At 34.7% G+C, this 18,972-nt stretch overlaps 1 protein-coding gene across 21 annotated transcripts in view; it reads right to left on the bottom strand.

Annotated features, from left to right (window-relative positions):
- Positions 1–18,972, bottom strand: part of LOC145687471 (uncharacterized) — a 303,707-nt gene that overhangs the window by 135,847 nt on the left and 148,888 nt on the right. Inside the window, exons 6-7 of one of the 21 annotated variants that reach the window (XR_014131682.1) lie at positions 7,980–8,430; positions 6,294–6,433 (exon numbers count right to left, since the gene is read on the bottom strand). The exons of 18 other annotated variants lie outside the window; for them this stretch is intronic. Coding sequence is in view for 2 of the 3 variants with exons in the window: in XM_081760959.1 (XP_081617085.1) it covers positions 6,147–6,433 (287 nt within the window). In the remaining variant the exon portion in view is untranslated. Of the gene's footprint in view, positions 1–5,374; positions 6,434–7,979; positions 8,431–16,218; positions 16,628–18,972 lie in introns of those variants that run through there. 2 more of the 21 variants (XM_081760959.1, XM_081760966.1) reach the window with 2 other exon arrangements.

Here is an 18,972-nt window from a genome sequence, read left to right as displayed (position 1 = left end):
CACCAAACGCATCATACAAAATACTTACTTTAAAAAGTATATATATTTGCTTAGAAACATTTTGTGATCACAGTTTGAAAGTTCCATCTTATCACATTTGAATTACACAGACCGATGTATAATATATACAGTGTATGATTTAAGTTTTTTATATATATAAAAATAATATAATTAAAACCACAAGCTAATTTACTAGCTGTAGTTTAATATTGTTGTTTAAGATAGTAACAAAAGAAAAGTGTTTCGTTCATAAAACAATGTTATATTTAATTAAATCCATATATATGTTGATAAAATTTCAAGCTCACAATTTTAGTTTGAAAAATTTCAAAATGTGTAATACGTATTTTTAAAAAGTCTGGATAAATGATCTTTGTAATTTTTGCACTTATTTCTTCTCGTGATAAGTGTCTTTCATAGTTACAACTGATGTTCAATATATTTGAATTTTTAAAATTCTTTTTATATACAACATATTTTTTATATATACACACTTGGCATTTATTTGACAAAGACTGCATGAAATGGTCAAAACTTGTAGGTCTGCTCACACAAAGGAAGATAACTATCACTTCTTTGGTTTAACAGGGTCCTGTATTTACAAAATATTACGATTATTCATTTCTAAGGCAAGCTGGATAAAAATCAGACTTTAAATAATAAATTTCACTTTCTCTCCTCAAATTCAAGTACAACTATTTTGAAAGAAATAGAAAAAAAGGCGATAAAAATATATGTTATACAATATAGTACTGTGTATCTTCGCTCGCTTTTACTGACAATGGATCAACTTCACTTTGTATATGACAAGGAAAAAGGAAGGCGTGTATACAATGTATTTTTACTTATAAACAGTCATTTTTACAATGACATACGCTGTAGAAATACATAAAAGACGTTTAGCAATTTCAGAAAAGTAAAGTATCTAAGTGAGCACTATCCTGACATTGTCTCTTTACACTAAATGGAATGATCACACGTGTCATATTGTTATTACCAAGCTTGTTTAGCAACAACTCGAATACCGGCTTAATCAAAACAAAATAAGATGAAACATGACAAGTATAACCACAATTCAAATTGAATGGAAAAAGCTGCGACCTTTTCGATTAATGCATTATTTGAAATATAGTACTAATACAGTGTTTGGTTAACTGCGAATTGAGGTAGCTATATCCCAAGGTCCGTCGACCCTACTGAGGGAAGGAGCAGTAGGGTCGACGGACCTTGGCTATATCCTATGTGTAAAATGTACATTTAAAAGTATGTACGTATGTCAAAATTGAATCCAAGTGTGTAATTTATAGACATTGAAATACTTCGAAGTTTGCAAACTATCTAAACTGTTTACTAAATGTGATTACAAACAATATTCAAATTTCCCACTACTAAGAAAATTCAGCTTCTACCACCATTTATGACTCCACCTTTCGGTCTTAGCATCTCAATTTCCAATTATGGCCTTTTCTTCTCGCTTGACCTTAAAAACTCTCCAGAACAAAAAGAGAACTATAGTATACGTTTGAAGAATATATAAAGACTGGTTGGTTTAGAATTTACGACCCTTTTCAGTGTCGACGCCACATGAGACGAAGCTTACTGTTGTGGAATCTCCGTTGGTATCCAAGGCAAGAACATCTCACCGGAAATCGAAGAATGGACCAACACATAGAGAGCATGCGCATTAACTACATGGCCACGAAAGGGTACGAAAAGATATATATATATATATAAAAGCTATTTACAGTTTCTTAAACGTATAAAATATTTAAAAGTAAGTACTATCCTCTCACACCTATATGATATGAAGTAGTCTATTTTGTAATAACGTTTCAGGTAGAAAAGAAAGAAAATAACGAACGAACATAAGCGATGGAATCACACAGAAAAATTCAATTACTGATCCAGTGGAAACTGGAATTTGCTATGTGGTACTTCTATCATTTGCCATTCTAGAGAAAGATCAGAGTTCTGTGCTTTAGCAATAAGGGTTTTGTCAAATAGATCACCAGACACGCTAAAATTCTTTTTAATAAAATGTTTAATTCTTATGTTATAATTAACGTTTACTGTAAATGAACAGTTAGCGCAAGCATCCTTTAAGTGTGCATTGCCAGGTTCAATTCACCATGGAGTACATTAGTGTCGACACAACACCATGAGACAAGTAGGGTTCTACTTAAATAAAAAGATAGCTAACTCCGGTCTAGAAACCCAGATGGAATCAGACACGACCAAGCTAAAAGCCTTCTGGTCAACTATAGTGATTCATAGTCTGCAAAGAACCAGGGAGCTTAGTCATAACTGCCAATAATTGAATACAGTACTCAAAAATTGGATATAATAGAAAATCTCACTTTTGTTGTTGGAGTTCCCCACTGTTGAAGTACATAATGCATTTAGTTCGCATTATGCTGCAGCAGTAACTTTCTTTAGACAAAAGTACAATAGTGTACAATACTATAAATTGAGCATTCGTCATCAAACATACATCTAATACCCTTATATATACAATGAGGAATTTCCAAACATCTCAAAATTGTGAGAATTTACTAAGCTGAAAGAATGAGAGCATCTTACGTTGCTTCCATATGTCAAGATCACCATTTTTTTTATATATATCGTAAAATACCAAATGTTATAAGTTCTTAATTTTAATAAATTTGTGAAATTACGAATGTTGTCATGTAACATATAAACCCATTACAGCAATTTAGTATAATCAAACAGAAGTTGATCCGGTAATTGCATACAAGTGCAGTGTTCACACATTTGCACTATTCAGGTTTTCTACTGAAGATGATTCCAGCTTTTCTCAAGAATTCAAATTTCTTTGGCTTCGTTTCAGCTAAACACACGAAATTATTAAACCTCATTTCCTAAAACGACTTCTTCAGGACTGAAAACATTGCAACAGACGCATTCAAGATCCAAAAATCATACTGGAAAATTCAAATTTAGTATCTTAAACAATCTCAATACATATATTATACAATTTGGAAACGATAGTAAATTTCATATATAAATTTTAGTTTATCTGTGATAGTGTGAAATAAACTTATGCCCCACGAAATGATCTTGAGATACTTCGTAAATTTATGATTAGCATACATGCATTTAGTGCGGCAGAACCGGGTTCGATTGAGCTCATGTGGTTTGGATTCCACGTTAAGCTTTAGTCCACTTCTCATATAGCCTTAATGCTGAAAGAGTCGATAAACTTTAGTTCGGCCAATCAACGAAATTGAGTTAAATGTCTATTTTATTGTGAAACACGTCTGCCATCTGCTCACAAAATAAACTATTGACTCCAGTAATATGCAAATCTGAGAATAAAAGTTTAATTAGATAAAATGAAACTGATTAATACGAAAGATAAACATATTTTAATATATCCATTACAATTGAGAAAATAATAAAAGATGCTCTTTGCCGCATTTTGTCACTGCATAATATTTGATACAGTATAAGTGTTTTATTTTATTCTTAATGGATTTATATATTTCACGCGCGATACAGTTCAGTCCAAATCTTCCCAACTTTACTGAGTTCATATTGTCACTAGGTTCTACTCCTGCACCAATTCTTTATTAAATGCTCTTTTATGTTTAGTATATATTAAATAAATTAGGTTGTAGAATGCTAAGACAAGGTCGAAGAAACAACAGATGCTTGAAATGCCACAAGGAAACACCTGAGAACTGACATGTAAAAATATCCATTTAAAGACTGCAAGTTTCAATATCCTGTACGTAATGCAATCTTTAGAATTATTATTATAATTGTTAATAATCAATCCACCTTGTTTCGACGTGGATCAGAGAGGAGTATATACTCTCAGTTTTTGATACAGAATATCTTCTGATATTATTCAAGACATTTAGCACTTTACTGTGAAACATATACGTACGTAAAATTAGAGGGCAATGATATCAAAACTGAACTGAATCACACATTGTCTTAATGACCGCTTCAAAAATTCCACAATCGCACCAACAGGCATAAGAAAATTTATTTTCTGAATATAACTGATCATTTAATTTTGAAGAAAATATAGAACACGATATGAAAATAAGTATGTTATGCTCTACGAATTCCTTGGCTGAAGAACACAAAGGTTCCAGTTAAAGAAACAAAGTCCATCAGCCGATCCTAAAATGTGTTTATCCAATCCAATCAGAATATCCAACTCCGAAGATTTTGCTTTATATGAGGATGCTTCAGAACTTCTGGAAACTGCTATGTCTTTGAATAATACAGGGGTGATAATATTCTTTTCTAACAAATCGCGTTATGTTTATCCAATAATATTCGTTAATACAGACTAGTTTAATCGGGGAAATTAGCCAGTCAGACTAACGTACCGAAGACAGAAAAGGGATTTCCACTAAAAAGTCGTTCCGTTCCTTCTGTTGGTACGGTAATTTGTCACAATATTTCAAGAATTTGTTGGGATTATCTTGGTGGATTAGCGAACTAAAATAATAATAATAATAATAATAATAATAATAATAATAATAATAATAATAATAATAATAATAATAAAACAGAATATTCTAATCTTTTAATCGGTCCACTGCAACAAGCCCGTATTGAACACCGAGCTGGACACTACCATATCCGATCTTTGATGGAACATGATAATGCACGATAATACACCGAATAAAGGAGGTCTTAAAAGAACTGTACTGTAATTATTTCCATATCCATCTTATTCCTCTGATCCAGCTCCCTGTGACTCATTTCTTCTCAGAGTTGAACAAACTTCTGCATGTAAAAGCTAAGATAACGCAAAGCTGCACAATATATGAAGTCTGAGAATATATTGGTGTAGTTAAACTGAAGTATCTAAAATGAGCAAGACACATTGTTCACATATAGGAAGTACGCACAACTTAAATGAGATAAGTGGATAAAACAAACTCCGAAAATATATTTTGAACACAAAAGTTTTGATTCGTGCTCGGGGAAGTGCATACTGTTACATCGATGTTACATTACAAATCTACAATTTAGTAGGTACGAATAGTTATTGAAATAATAATTAATTTTTTTTAAAAAAAAATATTTGGAAACATTTCTCGTATTATCCACCAACTTATTTCTTAGTTAACACAAGTATCTTTCAAAGGAATTTCCCAACTAAATTCTACGTACCACTTATCCACTTTCTATGTAAGCAATGTGTCCTGATTTAATTAACACAATCTATTCGATACCTTACACATATTAAGGAACTCTGTATATCCTTCTTCATTTGCTTGTTCGTTCATTTTCCCGAGTATTTTCCCCAAACCTTGGGTTTTCGGAAACCCTTAACCTTCTATTTACCCCTTTACTTAATTTTCACACCCGACAGAGTAAATAAGCCATCTTATACACATTTGTTTATTTAAAAAATAGCATTCCGAGCCCACAAAGACATACAGTATAATATTCCCAGTATTAGACATTTTTATGTTGACGAAAAGAGTTCGCCAAATCATTGAATTTGCTAGCATGTAGTGTGAAATTCCAATGCAAAAATAAATAAAATTATTCCTTCTTTCAGTTTTTTCCTTAAGTAAACATCGATTATTTAGTCCACTATTTAACTATGGATTCTGTCACTTTCTCACAGTCTCTACTTGTCAAAACTTCCAATCAGTGTTTAAACAATGTGTTTGTTTTCTTTTACGTCTGATAATTTGTATAACAAATGTCTCAAGAATCATGTGCTAAGTTTTGAAGCAAGAGCCTGCAATTGTGGGTATAAATAAGCCAATTAATAGTTTTTACAGTTTGTCGGTATATTTCACATAATATAGATTTTTTTTAAATGTTTAATGAATAAAGAGTATCAGTAATCTCATGGTCCTATTAATATTATACTACGATATTAAAACTTAACGATTTGAACTGCTAATATTCGTTAATTTCCATACAGAACATGACTTCTCTTTGTCACAACTTTAACCACATAACAACAAGTTTTCGGAATATGAAACTTTGTACAATATTCCACGAATGGTCTTCCGTACCAATTCTGGCAACGATTTAACTCGCTCAGATTTTACTTTGGAAGTTCTCTACTAATACGCAAGTAAGAAATACAAAGCCGTAAACTCTCTATCGAAGAATTGTCAACACACACTCAGTCTTGTCCATTACTTGAGAACTACACCATGCATCAATCGCGCATGCACTTTCATATCGTACATCCTACTGAAAACTTTCTCACACACTGGACACTTGGTTTGACCAGAATGCAAATTTTTATGCATCGTCAAAGAATTGCGGTGTTTAAACTCCTTTCCACAAATCTGGCAATGATACTTAATCTGTACCATATCCTCCTCCAAAAAAGAAGTATTGATTGCAGAGAATTCCTTCTTAAATAGTTGTTCACTCATCTTTCCATCTTCAGTCTGCTCTCCATTGGCCAAAAACAAGTCTATGGAGGAAAGAAAAGAAGATATGGATGTACACTCTGCAGCATCATAAAGCGAATTTTGATCTTTTTAACACTTTACTTGAAGTTTAAAAATTATTAATTACCAAGAAAACGACCATGAATTCTTAGTGTATTAAAACTGTACATTTATCTAGTTTTACTTTCCTACAGGAGCTTTAAAATCTAAATACTGTATTAAAAATTTTAAAAATAAACTATTTTATTTAATTTTCTTTTATTTCTCTTACATTTGACTTATTTCACATTGCAATCTCTGCTTGCATACTTGCCTCTTTAATCAGTTAAGCTACAACTATAGTCAGAAATATTATATAAATGATGAAACTTTTCCCTGAAATTGATGGTTCACACGGACATTTATTAATCATGATATACTAAATAACTATGAAGAATGTAACTTCTTAGCACGTTAAGTAGCAGAAACATAAATCTCATTTAAAGGATGCATAGGATAAAAATTTCATTTATAGGATGCATGACAGGAAAGTGCACTAGTAAGAGAAGATCTATTTTCTTGAAAAGACTACGGTGAATACGAGCATGAAAGTAGACGGTGCTGTTTTGAAACTAAACTGAACCTCTATAGAATTAATATGTTGCTAAATATTTCAGCTACTCATGACAATTTACACTCTGCAAATCATAAACAGATTGTATGAAATGAAATGAAATCATTCGGTTCGTCTGACGATTATGCCTATTAGGCTAAGGGAGACGGATGATTGAAGCAAGTGAATGATGGAAGAATCGGTAGGATGAGAATATGGGAAAGATGGGAGCACCTGAAGAAACCCACGAGCATGGTGTTGTCCACCACAAGCTTACTTCGCAGAGACCCTACGAACCGAAGGTAAGCGCTCTGCCACTGAGCCACCGTGCCCCCTATAAACAGATTTGTAATGCAGACCACTTACAATTAAAACTTCTAAAGTATAAAATAAACAAATTGAAATTGTGAATAACAGTTTGGTTTCTCGTCTTTCCATCATTTGAGAACGGAAGTCGCCTTAAAATCAGCAAGTAAACGCAGACATAATAATAATAATAATTTTAAGACAAATTAAGTCCTGAGTACATTTAACTTACAAGAGACTTTAATTTATTTAACTAGTCGTACAATTTCCACTAATATGAACTCATTGGCATACACAGCTGTCTGTGAGGCGGCCGGGCTCATCAGATCGATTAATACACAGTTGGTTGAGAGACGGTCTCAGAATTCAATAGAGGTAAGTATTGAAGTCAACAAAAATAAATGGCATGAATAAGGTAAAAATGTTCAAAAATGGCCATTTTCGCTTTTTAAAAAATGCACTTAACAGGCCAATCATGTCTTGTAAAAGCAGTATATTAATGAATTAAACTGTAAAATCGTTACTTTAGAAAGATACAGCATAAGTTATTCATTAAACAGTTAAAGGTTCAGAAATCTGTCTAATTTGAAAAATCCGAGAAATCATTTGAAAGATCTAATACAATGAATATTACAAATTATTCCATTCTAATCAAATAATGAAGTACTTACAGTCAGATAATGTATCTTTCCTAGATTTAATGTTTCAAATATATTTAAACCTTTTCTTCACTGGAGCTTTGAAGTTGAAAAAAATATATATGCTAAAGTACTTTCGAAAGATTACATCAGATTTGGTTCATTTGTAGATTCAGGTCCATTAGTGAAACGTGCACTACCAGTAGTTAATTTGTATCTTTATGGTGCATATGCATATGAATCTTCATATCATATTGTCGACTCAGCACTTTGTGACACTTAGGACACTGTGTTTTTCCACTATGTACACTTCGATGTTTAGAAAGAGACGTTCTATGCAAATAAACTCGTCCACATACGCTGCACTGAAACTTTCTTTTATCATTAGTTGCTTCTATGTGAGATGTAGCTATCTCCCATTCTTTAGAAAGGTTTTGTACGACCTCCAACGGCCAGCTCTTCTCCACTGATGTCCATTTATTTACTACAGGAAAAAATACTCTTATTGTAGTGACACATAATGAGTTTATACTTACATATTATTTAAGCCTTCCTCATGTTTCTCTTGCATTAAAATAAATTGTATTGTGCTGACATAACACGGAAATTCATACAAGCATCAGACGAAACTGAGAAATATTAGTGCTACGTAACTTTCAACTCAATGAAATGAATCTGTACACTAATGTTATCGAAAAAAAAAATGGATTTAATAGAAATAAGGGTGCATAATCACATAACTGACTGTATATTCATATTTTCTACTTGAGATCAAATTCATGAACTGTCATCATGTTGATAAAGATAGAACTGTTTCAAATTATTATTGAAAGTTTATAATAATTCGAAACAATTCTTTCGAAATACAGGGTTTGTATGATAAGTAATGAGACCAGGTCTGGAAACATTGTTTTATTGATCTGATCTGTACAGGGACTTAAAAGCTTTCGAAGTACTCTCCTCTTGCGTCGATGCACTTCTGCAATCGATGTTTCCACGCTGCAAACGCCCCCTGGAAGTCAGCAGCCGGCATGTCCTTTAGAAATGTGGTCACGGCTGCTTGGATGGCTGTGACGTCTGCAAAACGGGTTCCTTTCAAGCGTGGCTTCAGCTTCGGGAAGAGGAAGAAGTCGGCCGGGCTCACATCTGGGCTGTAGGGTGGTTGTGGAAGGACTTCCACCCCAATCCGGGTCAAAAAGGAGGTCACTAAGAAGGCGGTGTGGGCAGGGGCATTGTCGTGATGCAACTTCCACCGGCTAGCGATCGCCGGTCTTTTCCGCTTGACGCTCCTGTGCAGTCTCTCAAGGACTTGTTTGTAGAAGGCGGCGTTGACGGCTTGTCCTTGGGGTACAAACTCCTTGTGGACCACCCCCACATTGTCAAAAAAAACAATCAACATTGTTTTCACCTTTGACTTCGACATTCTGGCCTTCTTGGGGCGCGGGGACGCAGGAGTGTGCCACTCCGCGCTTTGACGTTTCGTTTCAGGGTCGTACTGGAACACCCACGACTCGTCACCTGTTATGACGTCATCTTCAAAGTTAGGGTCACTGTTCATGAGGTTCAACAGTTCCTGACAACAATCAACACGTCGTTGCTTTTGTTCGTCAGTCAACACTCGCGGCACCAGTTTCGCACAGATTTTTCTCATTCCCAATTGTTCCGTCACAATCTTGTGCACTGTTGTGTGGTTCATATCGAGTTCATCAGCAATCAATCTCAACGATAATCGACGGTCTGAGTTCAGGAGATCCCTCACTTTTGCCACAGTTTCGTCCGTAGTCACTGTTGTCGGGCGTCCAGCCCTCTCCAGATCCTCAACGCTTTCCCGGCCGTTCCGGAACGCACTGTGCCAACGAAACACCTGGGCTTTGGATAGGGCTTCCTCTTTGTAGGCCTCCGTGATGAGAGAAAGCGTCTGAGTAGCCGTTTTCCCCAGGCGAACGCAAAATTTGATCGCATAACGCTGTTCGATGGAACCCTCCATGTTTGTTGATTTTCCGCCGTGACAAGAATGTTCACAAGGGCTTTGTCCAAGGCTTGTCCGCGCTCCACTAAGGCTCGGAGCCAACTGACGCGCGGTGCGTTGCTTTGCTCGGACCCCCCCCCTACATCCTCCATCACCGACAAACCCGCTCCAGCGACACGCGCGCCGCGGCGCGGCGAGTCTCATTACTTATCATACAGACCTTGTAATTTTCAACTTCTCGTAAATCTTCAACAATTAATCCTATATTTTCCTATTTGACAGATTTATCTGGCTATTCTCGATGGACTTAAGTGTTTACCGACTCCGTGGCGGAGAAATATGAGTAACACACATCCCCTAAAAGATACCGTTGATTAATTTAATGAATAAAAGGGAAATACTAGCGCAATCACAAACTCCAAAACTAACTTACAAATTTTCTATTTTCAAGTCAAAAATGTACTGTTGTACATAACCGACAGAATAGAAGATTTATTCAATAATCTCCTCTCCTCAAGGATAATTTTAAAATATGTAATTTTATTATATTATTTTTTATTACGTGCCAACTATGTATGATGCACAACCATTAAAGAATCTATGATTTAGTATTCCGGAACACTTAATGAATTTTTTACAGCCACTAATTTTTTTAACCTATAAGATATAAAAAATATAAGTGAAAGCCAAGTCATCACTGAATACATTACCCAGCACATTACAAAATTTGAATCTATGCATCTACAGATGATGCGTCTATGAAATGGATTTCATTACAACTACTTTTCTTCGTTGAACGAACGAACGAACTAAAATAAATGTTTTATGGACATTAACTTTTAAGTTTTAAATTCAGAAACTTATCAGAATAAGACAGGGAATATTAACAGACCTTACGGAATATATTTAAGAAAATATTTTTAACCCTCGAACGGCCATGTGGGGTACCTTAAGGTCCCCCAGATTATTATTTTGTGAAATCATTTTGTGCGTTATTTTCTTAGAGCATTGTTTCTTTAGCTATGTTAATATTTTCGAAGTATGCATATGTTCATGCTGTAGTCATTCCTACGAAGCTCTCGGTTTATTTGTTATAAGCGTTGGGGGACCTAAGCTCTCCCACTATATACCTTCACCCCACCTAAAATTTTGTATTCACTTTTGGTTATAGTGGGGGACCCGAGGTAGTCCATGAATATTAGTGATCTTTATGATGAATTATTAACTTGCTGATGAAAGGAATTATTTACATTACGAAGTACCCTGATTGGAGTCAGTTTCACAGTTTCCGTCGGAAGGTTTTCATAAAGGAACTTTGCAAGGAAATAGCTCTTCCATATGTTGTTTACCGCTTGCAAGTCATTCCAAATTTATCAAGGTAATAAATTTATCAAATTTATTACAACTTTACTTTTTAAGTCATGTAAATATTACAATATTTTTTAAATAAAAAATTACGTTTCTGTATAATCAGTACGAGGTGCATGAACGTGCTTGCTATAATAATCGGGGAGTTCAAAGTTCGAATTCCAGGGTTGGCCATCATTACTGAGACTTTCCTTCTTGTCTGCACTTTCACACAATAAATGGCAATAAGATATATTTCATTAGAATTAGCAGCATATCATTATCTCCACAAAAGAATAACTAAACAGTGGTGACTGATTATACCTGTACGACAGAGATACACAAACAGGTAGATAGACAAGCCAAACCACATGGCATAACAGCCCTAAAGAGCTAAGGCCTGCCACGTGTCTTTTATGTGGGTTGGCACATGGTCAGCGTACCGCTATTCCCAGGCTCTACCGACGTCAATACAGGCCAGTCCAGATAGATTTATAGACAGATGTATATATGTATGTATATATGGGCGGAAGAACGTATAAACAGATAGGAAGATCGATCGATGAATGCAAATCATAAATTATTTGCATTATATATATATATATATATATATATATATATATATATATATATATATATATATATATATATATATATACAGGGTGTCTCAAAATTCCCCTAACATAGGGTAGCTGTGTTATTATTTAAGTTACAACAAAATGTAAGAGGAGAAACCGTCTCCGAATATGATGTTTTCAATCTAAAGTGGAGGAAGGTTTTTTATATCGAACGAGCCGTTTGGGCTGTATACTCTTTATGCGTCCAATGTTAAATGAAAATGCAACGTTACCATTTACCTGGACCCACAGCATAACTGAATGAAGTTACAGTATGAAATGGGACTTACCATCGACACGTTATTGTAAAAGATAGTAAGTTGATTCACTTATGTTGTGGGCCCAGGTAGATGGCAATGTTGCATTTTCATTTAACATTGAGCGCATAAAGAGTACACAGCCCAAACGACTCGTCCGATTTAAAAAAAAAAAAAATCCTTCACTTTAGATTGAAAACATCATATTTGGAGACGGTTTCTCATCTTAAATTTTGTTGTAATTCTGATAATAACAGTTACTCTTTGTCAGGGGACTTTTGAGACACCCTGTATATTAGTTATCAAAAGAGACATAGAAACGTCTTTTCTGATTCTTTGATAATACCTTTTATTAGAACACGCCTAAAATGTGTGTCTGATAATGACACTGAAACAAAAACACAGAAGGAAGTTAAAAGAGCAAGGTGCTTCATGTGCGACACAAGCAGAATACAAAGTCAAAGGTTAAATGTGAAACCTGTAAGAGCATTTGCACACGTTCCCGGCAATGCCGGATCCGGCACCGACAATGCCGGAACCGGAACCGGGGCTGCTTTGCACACGCAGCCGGCAAAACCGGAGCCGGATCCGGCAATGTCGGTGCCGGCGCTGCTTTGCACACACATCCCGGTAATGCCAGTGCCGAAAGTAGTTTGAGTTTGAACGTGAAGGAGAGAACATGAGTCCGTTTTATACATTATATGAAAAGCTGTGTACATATGATTCGAAATTTTTTAATTAATTACTTTCGCATGTCTAAACAAACGTTCGATTTCTTAGTACAACGAATTAGTAATCATATTCAGCGCTGTTCAGTTTTTTTTTTTTTTTTTTTTTTTTTTTTTTGCAAGAGCCGTGTAATATTACAGACTGACTTGAATAAATGGAAGGGTCGTTCAATATCTGAGAAATAGCTCAATGCAAAGAACAAGGTTAATTGTATTACGTCAATCAAGTGACGTAGGAGCATTAACGTCTAAATCCCCAAATATCTATTCTTTAGTACGCAAAGGTATATTGTAAATTGGTCCGTATATACTCCTAATCAAAAGCATTCGCAGAAAAACATGGCTAAATTAATAATTTTGACAAGTTACAGTAGGTAGTAACCTTATACTTAAACCCACAATCCAATAGTGTCTAATTGTCAAGAATTTGCGAAAACTGGTGGCAAATTGTCCGCTTTGTCGAATTTTGGTGGCAAATTGACAGCTGGTAAATTGTCCTTACGCCGAACATCGAAGTGGCCCATTTTTATGTCTTCGATTGTACTGTACATTTTATTTTCATTTATATATAATCTACATTTTATGTATCAACTGTAAGTAAACAGAAAGCGTTTGAGTCACTATTGTTTTATATTATCCTATACATACCTGTCGCTTCTCATTTCTTTTTGTCCATAGTGTCGAAGTATTGTGCAAGGTTTGTATATACTTCTTTCCAGGCTTTCTGCTTTTCGACCTTGTCTTTATATGAGTCTGTAGTCTTGTCCCATAGACAAGGTCTCATTTCCACTAATTCAATGAAATTCGAAACATCGTACTGAAACACTTTAGTCATTGTCACTCGATGAACGATGAAATGAATTGTCACTGAAGCAAGACTTCAGTGCACTGCAGAAAACAATCCACTAAATCAAAAAGGCACTTCAAGCGGAAATAAGTAACATATAGCTACACTCACGCAGAAAGTATGGCACTTCAGAATAGTTTCATATAAATGATAAACGTCAGTTTAATCCACCCCCTGTTAAATTGACCTACTTCTGTCCTTGATCCCCTGTGGGCTTGCATAGTTGCATACAGATAGACGAATTGAGTACATTCCTGGAATCGAACGGAGGAAACGGAACTAAATTGTAATTTTCTTCAGCATAGGAGGATTTTTTCCAGGAGAGATTTTGTTCTAGATAGGCCTACATATGTAGTATGTCCGATATAACATTCATAGATAACGTTTTGCAATGCATCTTGTAAAACAAAAACATAGGCAATTTCGGCTGTAGCCTGTTGTGTTGATTAAATCAAATCATACTGTTATACAAGATATTCTTCTTTATGCATTCCTTTCCCTCTTTCAACAACCCCCCCCCCCTTCCAAATTACGTACTATGATCTTGCAGGAGCCAAGAAAGACAATCCACACAGAAGGAAAATGCTTAGGAGAAACCTAATCCCTATCAATGATTGATGGAAGGAGTCTTGCAAACTATTATTTTTCTATATTTTCCCCTCGGGGGAGACTAAACAGAAGATTAAAAAAAAAAAAAAAGGTTATTTGCTCTTTGTGTGTGTGGGTGGATGTGTGGGCACGAGGTATATGGCCTTCTTTTGGTTTCTTTCTTTTCTTTTCACTTTTGTTGCCATAATTTTTACATGTATTTAAATTTCTCAAAATTGAAACAGGCTGAGATCAAGCTATTTAAAATAATAATAATAATAATAATAATAATAATAATAATAATAAAGTTCTGGAAAGGCAACACTGCGGCTGCCTATTCACTCAGTATACAATCGATCTATGGAACAAATACCAGACAAGACAGAGTACATATTTTTATTATGATCTATAAGGTAAAACAGTATGCAAACAGAAGAATAGAAATTTTCTTGTTCTGTTTGTACATTTTCATTTCTTTCTGTAGTTGTGTTGTAGTTTTTATTTACTTTAATTTTATTTACAACCTTTGTTACGCTTGGGAATGCCTACTTCTACGATTATGATGGATATTTATACCGTACATACTAGGTTGCATAATTAACAGGATAAGCACTGGACAACTATCCTAGATTCATAATTTCTTCGTATCTCCATTTTGTTCATTTCCGCCATATTGATTTTTTAAAAATTATGACTTCATATATGCTAAGACATATTCTCTATCAAAACGAATCCAACGACCCCTTTGTTTAAATCGTTTAAGTAAGTTTCAGCTGTAGAAGATAACAAATTAATATACATACATACATGTGTGAAACTCACTTTACGCGTTGCCGTAGTTGGATAATTCAAACAAGATCCGAATTTCCCTTGCTGAGAATTTATGTAAATAGCAAGCCACTATATTTGTGGTACCTCACAGCCATTTTGATTATTTCATTCTTTATTATATATTCATATGATGTGAAAAAAGAAAATAACGAAAAACCTGAAGTAAACAAAAAATCCAAATACAGGAAAAGAAACAAGAATACACAACGCCTTGCCACTCACTCACTGTAGCTAGATTGAAGAAACCTATCAACAAGCCGGCTCCGTCTTTACCGGCTGCGTGTGCATCTACGCATAATAAAACATTGCCGCCGACAAAACCGGAGCCGGAGCCGGCACCGACATGTCGGCGGCTAGTCCGGCTGCATTTGCCGGAGCCGGGAGTTCCACCGGCTTTTTTGCCGGGTCGGAAAGCGTGTGCCAGCTACCATTTGATTACATTGCCGCCGACTCCATCGCCGGCATTGTCGGAACCGGATCCGGCATTGCCGGGGACGTGTGCAAACGCTATAAGGGATGGATATGTAGGAGGTACAGAAAGACTGTAACAGCTGTGAAGCCTAACAACTATGCATAAAATCTGAATGAAAAAGGATAAATTGCGAAGAAGATATGTAGCGAGGTATACAATAGAGATAGTAACACAAAAAATGTATTACTACAACTTTATTATGAAAGTAATGTTTGGAGCTGCATGTATATCTTACCAGTACGTTATCAAGTCAAAATAGACACATAAGCACTGTAACAGGAGTTTTGTTAAGAAAGCAAGGCAATAAGAACAAATTTAATACAATTTCTAAAGAGGTCACTTAGGTCCCCCATTTCACCGTTTTGGTCATGATTTTGAGCTTGGCTGTGCGAGGGTTAAAAACTAGTACTGAAGATGAAGTTCAAGAACTTTGAACGGAACGTGGTTCTTGAAGTTTTCGTTATATGCTATAAAACTCTCTGCTATGGGGCAACATTGCGTCTTAACTTCATTGCTTTAGTTCCTTTTGCTTAAATATTGTTTGTTGGCATCGTGCAATTTCGTGCACATTACTTAGAATTATATGGTATTTTCTGCAGATAAACAAGGCATAATATTTATATCAGAAACATTTATTGATAAATTTACAAATATTTGCTCCATTTTCATACAATGTAAAACAAATCATATATACTGAACATATTATAATGCAACGTGCTTGATACACAAATGTTACTTATCTTACGTAGGTGGGTTTCTTTTATCTTCATCTATGTTATGTACCAGCTGCATATGAACTTTCATGTAATACGTGCGACTAAAAATTTTTCCACAGATTGGGCATTTCGTATGGCCACCATGCAATCTTTTATGCATTGAGAGTGAACCACTATGTTTAAAACGTTTACCACAAATCTTGCAAATATGCTTCGATTTAGACGGATCATCTGTCTCGAGCGGCACTCCAAGTTCGCATGTAGCTTCTGGGAGACTTTCCCACCAATCTTTCTGTTTCGCCCATTGAGCTACAGGAAAAAAGATTTTGATGTAGATTCCTAATGGTTAACCGAGTAATGAATGGAACATATACATTACACATTTTAAAATGTACATATTACTATAATTCAACATATACTGAAAAAGTGGGTTGTAACTTCTTTTTTTTTTTTTTTTTTTTTTTTAACAACTTACGTAATATCAAAAATTCACTCGTGATACCAGTATACACGAAATCGAATAGCTTTCCAATTATCTAAATTATACAAATTTCAATTTCAAATTTAAAGTTATTACACGGTTGTCCTTTTCATCTTTTGAAATTATCTTCTGGCACTTGAAAATTAAATGAACCAATAGAACTTCATTTGCTCATAAAAAAAATCGTGAGAGAACCAACTTCATTTGCAGTAAAATTAAGAAATATAACAAGATTAAAATGATTTCACTTAGCGCTAGTTTCAAGAAAAGAATATTTAAAATTTCTTCACCCTGAGAACGTACGACGTATAACCTAACTGATTGATTGCCGCAGATTGGACCTCCATACTCCTCATTGAAAAACCTATTAGAATCATGATATCGTTCCAGTAAGAGTGTATTGCAACTTGTCTTAAAGAATGCATCATATGAACTATAAGAGCGAAACTAAACAACGAAAAACAAAATTAAAATATTCAGTAATCTGAAATTGAATTTCTGTCAAATCACGCATTACGGAAAACAAAGAAGAACAGATTTTATCATTAACAGTTAACTGCAACATGTGTGTCAAGATTAAACATTCAAAATGCGATAAAATAATTACCCATCTTTGTTCACTGTTTATCACGCAATATAGATCTCATTTATATTACTTCAAGTTCACAATTTCACCAAAGAACGCTACAACAACTTCATATAACAACAATACTACGAACCAAATGTAGAAGAAATCAATCTTTAACGCGGATTTTCATAAACCGCAGTGTCTTTACAAAAAGAAGATTGTGGCCAAAATAGAATTTTTTTTCTGGTTTCAACTTGAAGGTTTAAAAGACAAATTTTAATAGCTTATGATTAAAAACTCCCCAATAAAAAAGAAGAAATATAGATTAGATATAGATACAAAATTGTGACTGATTTACATTAATTCTGCTTCACCTACATTTTTTCTTCAACAATTTTGACTATTCTTCACCGGAAATTATATACAAATATGCAATGCTCGACATTCGTTTAGCGAAAATCACCAGAACATACTTCGCGGCATTCTGGTTGCCACCAAATAAACTCTCAATTTGCTCTAAATAGCGCAATAATTAATGTAACTGTCGTACCTATTTCACGTTGTTTATGATTTCCAAGGTGGACTAATATCATGCACAATGCGCAAGTGGCTTCTTAAGTACGTAATTCTGCAAAAAGTTTTGCTGCATATAAAACAACGCGTACTACCCTTATGAATGGATTTATGCAGAGAAAGAGAACTACTATGTCTGTACGTCTTCCCACATATGTTGCATTGGTAGAGACACCTTGCCTGTTTGTCTGAAGCACCAACCACTTGCATTCCTTGGGAAAATGAGTCTTCCGTCACAGCATTTGAAAACGACTCTACGGAGGAAAGAAAGTGAAAAGGAATGAGGCTATGAAATGAACACCTGAAATACAAAACGCGTCAAATGTTAATTCTTTTCTAATATGTCTGGTTGCTTGTTGTATCTCGTCACTAAGTTCAAATTTATGTATACATTCTACAAAACACTTAGTAGTCACCTATCTTCTCGAAACTTGATTATGAAGTAAATATTTCGCAAATGCAAACAGATATTATCAATTTGTAATTTTCTCCCCCCACCCTCCCCAATCGAATATACTTTTGAAATCTTCAAGATCAGCAAATTTCAAATTGTCTTTCAAACATGGGTTTTTAAAATGAATTTATTACTGAAGATTTGTTTTCCCCAAAGAAGTTCCACTACTTCAAATATTTAATATTTTAAATATTTAAAAATTGACAAGTTCTTGGGTGAATTCTCTTTATATATCCATGCGTACTGATACACAAGTAAGACATTATGACATTTATTAATATCCATCCATAGCAGATTCACCATTGCTTAACAAAGCACATTTTTCATTTTCTTTCTCCTTTGCTCCTGTTAGGTCCCTTCTTCATTCATCTCATAAAGATTCTCCCACAACAATCCGTTTGTTTTATTTGACGTCAATCTGGCACATGTGAATATATATGATTCCTTTAACGCGCCTAATCAAAACTGACGAACTGCATTGCTACTAATAGCTATTAGTGAAATTTATTTCACTGTCATAAAGAGTGATCGACTAAGATCTCATAATATCAGAAAACAGTACACCGTCTATATCGAAA

Source organism: Thermobia domestica, chromosome 1, assembly GCF_964235325.1.
Source record: "Thermobia domestica chromosome 1, izTheDome1.hap1.1, whole genome shotgun sequence".
Classification (NCBI taxonomy): domain Eukaryota; kingdom Metazoa; phylum Arthropoda; class Insecta; order Zygentoma; family Lepismatidae; genus Thermobia; species Thermobia domestica.
This window is presented reverse-complemented; position numbering and strand designations above follow the sequence as displayed.